This window comes from Amblyomma americanum, chromosome 10, assembly GCF_052857255.1.
Source record: "Amblyomma americanum isolate KBUSLIRL-KWMA chromosome 10, ASM5285725v1, whole genome shotgun sequence".
Taxonomy (NCBI): domain Eukaryota; kingdom Metazoa; phylum Arthropoda; class Arachnida; order Ixodida; family Ixodidae; genus Amblyomma; species Amblyomma americanum.
The window spans coordinates 32,407,546-32,415,285 of record NC_135506.1 but is presented as its reverse complement, the minus strand read 5'-3'; the positions used below and the strand labels follow the sequence as shown (position 1 = coordinate 32,415,285).

At 48.8% G+C, this 7,740-nt stretch overlaps 1 protein-coding gene across 1 annotated transcript; it reads right to left on the bottom strand.

Moving 5' to 3' along the window:
- Window positions 1-5,842: 5,842 nt before the first annotated feature.
- LOC144108143 (kelch domain-containing protein 3-like) lies at window positions 5,843-7,000 on the bottom strand. The gene has a single exon (XM_077641421.1). It carries the CDS (start codon window positions 6,998-7,000, stop codon window positions 5,843-5,845), a length of 1,158 nt encoding a protein of 385 aa, XP_077497547.1.
- Window positions 7,001-7,740: the final 740 nt, after the last annotated feature.

Genomic DNA, 7,740 nt, shown 5'->3' with positions numbered 1-7,740 from the left:
TCTTCTTCTTCTTCTTCTTCTTCTTCTTCTTCTCCTCAAGTAATATGGCACATACCCACGTGGGGGGGATTGGCCAAGGTATAGAGTAGAATGCCCCTTTCTTCGTTCCCCTTTATGCACGTGCACCTGTGTGAGGGATGTTCCAGTGCCCCTACAGGCGAACTTTCATACCTTGGGTGCATTGGCAAAAACTATATATAATAATAAGATAATAACAAAAAAATATATAAAGTGACTGTACATTGTTTTGTGAAGAGTTACGTGTTGGCCTTCAGGTTTTTCTGTGTCCTTCGCTTGGGCGCAGTAACTTATTCTGCGCAAAATTAAATTAGCTGCCAGGTGTTTGCGCGCCGGCGTGTCTGTCTTCTGTGTATTTATCATTTCCTCTGTTCCCCTTCATGGCGCCTTTTTGAAAAAATGTGTTCAACCACGTTGCCAAACAGCATTCAAAAGCCATCTATACTTTGCCAAGTGGTGAAGACCAGTATGAGATGCGCTATTGAAATGCTGGCAGAAAGGCAAGGCGTTTTTCGAGAATGCCGCGCCACCCACCAAAAGGATGACGATGCATCTGAGATGCACGCAACAATGTTCTTCGGCCCACTTCCATAAAAACCGCTGTTTGTCGCAGAAATGTCAACTTCTGCTGAAACGTCAAATGTGCCTGGGGTGCCAAGTGTTTACAAACGCACGAGGTATCCAGGAAACGATGCTTTGTTTCGTCTCAAAATTCTCGTAAGCAGCAGGCTGGAATGTACTGAGAGGGAGAGAGAAAGTGTGACTTGATGCGTACCGGTTAAGACCTGCGCGAACTGTATGAATGCCAATGCTGGCGTCGAGGCGCGCTTTCATTCGGCCGCTCCAAACACGACATATATAAAAATGGCTGTGTTCACGCTTGTGGAAGCATGGAAAATTTATTCCTGCCTCGTGGAAGCATGGAAAAATTATTTTTATTCCAAGACCCCACAAGTCTATCACCACCCTAAACAACATCCGCCCCATTTCTCTTACATCCTGTCTAGGCAAGGTCTTCGAGCACATAATTCTTGCTCGGCTAACAACGTACATGGAAGACAACCACCTTTTCCCCCACAGTATGCTCGGATTTCGTGCGCATCTATCTGCGCAGGACGCCCTACTTCAAATTGCGCATGACGTGCTTGATGATACCATCCCCCACCACACTAAAGCTATCCTGACAGTTGACCTCACCAAGGCATTTGACAGAATTCGACACGATGCCATCTTACGGGAACTGCAGGCTCTACAGGTAGGCCCTAAAACCTACAATCACGCTCGCGCGTTTCTCTCGGGCCGCACTGCCTCCCTGCACATAGATCAGATTACCACATCCCCTTATACACTCGGAGAGCTCGGAACACCTCAAGGGGCGGTCCTTTCTCCTCTTTTCTTTAACGTTGCTCTCATCCCCCTAGCTCACAAACTGGCTCTAATCCCACACCTAAGCATACCCTGTACGCTGATGATATTACCACATGGACCACTCATGGCTCTGACGGGGAAATTGAGGAAACTCTTCAGTTAGCAGCAGACACCATCTCCTCTCACGCGTCATCCATCGGGCTCGAAAGTTCCCCATCTAAGTCCGCGCTCTTCCTAATTAGGCCAAAATCTAGCGCCAACTCGCCCATCCAAATCAATTTAAAAGGATCCCCTATCCCCATCACACCCGCCCTCCGCATCCTTGGCCTCCACTTGCAGGATTCTGGAAGAAATGAACATACCCTTAAAAGGCTCAAGGCCTCCACGCAATCCGTGTTGCACCTTCTACGCCGAGTGTCCTCCCTTAACAAGGGTTTAGACGAAGCGGACAACATGAAAGTAGTGCACGCATTTACGCTTAGCCGCATTCTATACGCAACCCTATATCTCAAATTGAACCGCACGGAAACCGAACGCGTGAACGCAATGATCCGCCTTGCGACTAAGGCAGCCCTAAACCTACCTCGTAGCACTAGCACAGCCAAACTTATTGCACTAGGCATGCATAACACCATTCAGGAACTAGTTGACGCGCACCTTCAGACACAGTACCTTAGACTTGCCACGAGCGCCACTGGCCGCCATATACTCTCCTCCCTTCGCAGCAACATACCCGCTAACCAGTCAACCCTTATAGCCATTCCTCGACACATCCATACACCTCTCGTTGTGAAACCCCTTCTTCGAAACGTCCATCCCCAATATCACATCCCTCGCCGCGTAGCTCGCGCTAATGCCCTCCATAAGTATTATGGGCAAGCCCACCATGCCGTTTGGGTAGATGCCGCATGTACAGCGCATGATGCGGTAGCAGTTGCCCACAATCTAACCCTAACTCACTGTCTTCCCTCGGGCTCTACGCCTGAGGAGGCAGAGGAGACCGCCATCGCCCTAGCTCTTGCACATTCGGACGCCCAATACATCTTCAGCGACTCCAAAACGCCTCTGTCCAACTTTGCCCGGGGCAGTATTCACGCCCCTGCCTGGCAATTGTTGAACACCCCTACCCAAAATTTACCGCGCAGGGTAGAGCTTCAGTGGGTGCCGGCTCACTCTGGGAACCCTGGAAACGAGGCTGCCGATAAATTGGCCCGAGGTCTGATTTGCCGGGCTCAGGACAGTCTCGATCCAGGATTCTCGAGGGAGCAGGCGCACACCTTTGCGGAGCTCACGCAAATACCCCGTTTGGACCGTCGGACTTACCCTCCTCTCCACCCCTCTCTTACGCACTGCCAACAGATCCTCTTCAGACGCCTCCAGACCCGCTCTCTGTCATCCCCTCAGCTTTTATCCCACTATTGCGGCACATCCCCTGCATGCTCCCTATGCGGTGACCCCCACGCCACACTCTCCCATATCCTTTTCGGCTGCCCTGCTGACCCTCCCCTGCGGGGACAGCATGCCATCTCGAACTGGGAGGACTGGGAGGTCCTGCTTATGTCTGCAGACCCGACATCACAGCTTGCTGCGGTGACTCGGGCTGCCGACGTCATGTCCCGGCATGACCTACTTGATGCAGTGCGGGACCGCGCAGTGGCCCAGGGACCCAGCTGGGTCTAAAACTCACTTGCTGAATAAAGTTTTTCTGTCTGTCTGTTCCTTCTTGTTATTCCTCTTCGGTTGTCGAAGTCATCGTTGATTCACATAATGCCTTTTCCGCGAGCAAATTTACTAATCATAAGGTACATCCTGGTTAATTGTCAATGTTTGCTGCCTACACTATTGGAAATCCTTAAACCTCCGAAGCTTCTTGATTGGTTTTCTTGATTTGTAAGATTCTTGCCCCTCTTTCTGTGCCAATATGTGGTCTCTCGGTCTCGTCTTCAAATGTGATCTGCCAGGTGTATTCAAATGTGGTGTCGCAGGTGTCTGCGGATTGTGTTTTGCTAACTGATTTCTTTTTTGTTTTTTTTTTCTATGTTGCCACCATGGAAGCACGCTAGCCCTCTACCTTGCTGCCAAAGGAGTGACAGTGGCGGTCAACGCAGGCTACTGTTTTTCGTATGATTTCTCCAGTATATTGTTACCACGTCCTGTAACATTTTAACTAGCTTTTGATCTTTTATTATCTCCGGTTTTCTCTTTGTGTGTTTTTTCCAAGCTATCCTGTCAATATTTTTCTTTCGTGCTCCGTTAAGACGCAATTCTGCGCGTAATTATCAACTCCTTGTACTTCAGCATCACAACGGCAGCTGCGCTCCCCACTAATTTTGACTCGCTGGAAGAAAAATGCAAATTGCCCGTGTCCTGTGATGGCTATTGACTGGTGGTGATTTGTAGTAAATGTTCCTGGCATTTGCTTAGTGCTCTTAACCCACTGAAATGCGAAGGTATTCTTTCGCTCGTTGTGCCAGATGTTCTTTCATTTAGGTGCAAGTTCCATTTTCAGTTGCTTTCTTATAAATTGTGTAGTTGTCGGCAGCTTTTCCTCCTCTCTAGTATCTTTCGCTTTCGTCGCTAGAGATGCAGTTGTTTCACTGCCAGTATTTCCCCTGTGTCCCTTGAAATAAATTAAAAATATTTGGTATCGCTGGAGACTTTGCAGTTTTCCCTTGACTGTGTGAAAAATAGGGTTAGTGTTGCTCGGATTCTCTTCTGGCTTTAGCTGCCAACAAGCTACCGGTAAAGATTTGAAGTTTTTGACGGCCACTTTTAGACTGAATAAAATGTATTCCTTTTTCTATAGCTACTGTTTCTAATTGAAAGTTTTTGGAATATTTTGGCAATTTTTATTGTTTTTGTGCAGAAAAAAATTTCTTCTAAAGTTTGGGTATTGCTCGTACTGATTAGTTAATACTGTCCCATATAATAAATTCGGGATGCTTCTGACGATAGAAACAAAATTCAAGCCTGCCGAGGGGATATGAGAGGATAAACTGATTGTTGTAGTGTTATTTTACGATATATGAAAAGTCGCGTCACGTTCATAAATAATTTCCCGTTGAAAATGCGTTTTTCGAGCATTTCTGGGTATGCCACAACCTTCCTTTCGAAAGCGGAACATTGCATTCACAGTTTGTGATACCAGCCAGGTTAAGCGCACATAGATCAGGTGCTGACAATCGCTGCTTGCTTTAGCTTCAGCAAGGGGTGTGAGTAAAGCAATGACAGCATTTTTGGAACGAAGAATGTTCCTAGTGCCATTAATCACGCGCAGAATGTGTAACCTCTCCAAAGTCACATCGCAATTATGGGCATTTATTCACAACGGATCGGATCGGAAACACATTTAATGAGCTCTAGAAAAGAGATCTTCGCGGCTTCAGACGGCGTCTTCCATCTTCCGATGGCGTCTTCCGTCTTCATTCATAGGGATTGTGCCTTAGTCCAAGGCTCAACTGAATATGGCCATCTCGCGAGCTCGCTCTACTATGCACCTTTGGCCTTTCAAGCTTACGCTGGAAAGCATACTCTCCCACTGCTCCGCACTGGCGTTTTTCATTCTACGAATAGTTGGAGGCTCAATCTTTTGACAGGCCTATGATATATGGTATAAATCTGGTTTCTCTCCGCACCATGGGCACCTAGCCTCATACTGCGTAGGGAACATTTTATTAAGAAGGTTTAGATTCGGAAAAGTACCCGTCTGCAGCTGTCGCCATGCAACAGCATCCTCTCTACTTAGATCCTTATATAGGGGTGGATACTTGTCTGACCCCTTTATAATAATTTAGGATATCTGAGTATCCCATGGGTACTGCAACATTACTGCCATTGGTACGGCCGGTTTTATTAGGCGATGTTCAAAACTACGCAACTGTATGTACCCGCTGAGAGTTAGCACAACATAAAATTTGAACACATAAACATGCGTAGCACGTAGGCTGTACGCCGGAAATAATAGCATACGGCAGCAATGAAGAGTGACGCCATTTTCTAAAAGGTATGAATATTTACCCTTGCCCAAGGCTCAAATCAGCTATGATTCCCTAACAGTTGCAGTCGCTATAGTCAAGCTAGGCGTGATTGCCAGAAGATGTTGCGGTGACAAAAAATTGATGAAATACTTGTGGGGTTTCTACACTGGTTGCTTCCTTCATACTCAAAGGTAGAGTTGTGTTAGTGAAATGGTCTAAAAATACCTGTTATGAAATAAACTTTAATAGAGAGATGTCTTAGTTTAAGAAGTCGTTTCTCATTTATTCTCCGGAGGTATAATAACAAGGAAACTTGGAGTCGTCTGCATGGACACATGAACATTTGCGCATTTGTGTGCAAACTTTGCACGAAGCAGGGGGCAATTTACTTGAAAGCAATATTTTTTTTCTGTAGCGTCGCCACAGTGGTCGCGTAGATTACCGTCCCCACAGTCTATGGCCACATCGAAATAGTCCTGTCAGTCTGGTGCGCAGCTTGAGCCTGCAGGCTGAGATGACGGCGAAGTGCTCCTGTAGCTTGTGAGTGCACTGACCTCCTTTTTAATGGCAGGCGGCAGGTGGCCGACATGCACATTTGCATCTATGACCGCCATCAGGCACATAGTCTTCAAAGTCGGACAAAAGTCTAGGACGTGCATATCCGTCAGCGCCTCTTCGCATAGTTCAGAAGTCTCCTCTGCACTAGACTGCATCCACTGCTCGACCGTTGCGTAGGATTTCAATCCTCGACCACCGAAGACGAAAAGCAAATTGTCAATCACGCAGCAGCCCGGGAACCGCCTGGCCGACGGGCCTGACCGCTTCGGCGTCACTACGCTCCAGGAGGACTCCTCAGGGTTGTACTTGTGGATGATGCCAAAGTATCGGTCCCGGTCGAAGTCCAAACCTCCAAATACGTGCAGCTCTCCGTTGTAGACGAAGGTGGCGTGATCTTCGCGCCCTTCGGGGGGAAAGCCATCGGCGCGAGGCCGCACCCATGTCGAGGTGGATGTGTCCAGATACACCAGAGAGCTGCTGTAGGCTGTGCCTCGGCCAGAGAGCACAATGGCTCCGCCCCACACGTACATACGGTCCCCAATGGCGGACGCCGAATGGTACACGGTGTTCTCCGGCAGCTCGCCCCTGGTTGGCACAGTATGCCAGCGCAATGTCTTCAGGTCGAGGAAATCTATCTGCGGCGTGGGTGGGCCATCCACCGGCCATCCACCATAGAGGTAGACTCGGCTGCCCACCAAGCATGCAGTTTGGCCGAACCGCAATTCTGGCCATTGGCCAGACACTTCCAGAAGACTCCATGCCATCGTTCTGATGTCGAAGCGGTAAACTACGCTACCCACTTCGAGATAATCCCGGGTGCTCCAGAGGTAGGCGCTGTCACCGTAGGCGACGACCGTGCGGCTGTAATTATTATGCCAGGGGCTTCCGTCCGGAAGGGACTGCGTCTGCAGCTGGTTCCACTGGCAGGTCGCAGGGTCGAATGCGTAGACTTCGACGGACTCGCGTGTGGTGCGGTCCACGTCCTCGCGGTCGGGGTCGAACGAGTAGATCTTGCCATTAATGGAGACAGCCGTGTAGTTTGCGCCTTCCGGCACGCCTCCCAGCCGCGCCGTCCACATCGTCGCCCCTGCAAATTCCTCCCGGGAAGGCTGCGTAGTTTTCTTTTGGCTGTCGACAGCTGCAGCACGCGACGAGGTTCTTCACTGTCTTCAATTCCTTCTTCTTTCTTCTCGATGTCCGTACACAAGTACTTCGGCATACCAATGGTAATGTTTGCTCTGCCGTTCAAAATTTTCTTCTACAAACAAAACGCCTACCATCATAAGCCTTCGTAATGCCCATTTTACTCTTTATTTGGGTATTCCCTTCTGGCCAGTCCTCATTTTTTCCTTCTTTCTTGTACTCACTCCTGTTGTGTCCTGGCTTGCAGTTTCAGTTTGCTCTCCATGGATTGGATTTGGCCTTATCGATGTGCATCGGTAGTTTGGATTGTCATGTGATGGTTCCACATGAAAGCCCACCCCTCCATTAATAAAACGTCATTCGTCATGTTTTGCTTAGTCTCGACTCACTTCTAGGACGGCCCTCCTGGACGACACCACATTGGCGACGAGTATGGGATTCATTAGGCCCATTGGCCTAGTGTGAGTTAATTGGCTGTCACGGTTTAGTTGAAATGGGACGACGTCCCGTTGTCTTCAGTTCTGTTTTCCAAAGCCAATTTCCGGCGGCAAATTCAACTTCATCGGAGGACTTTGGCGGCTACTTGCTTCCTCCTACCTCGTCATCGAAGACCATACCGCTGCCAACGAGCTGCGTTCGCCCGTATTACTGAAGCTGTCGAAAGCGAGTGAGTGCG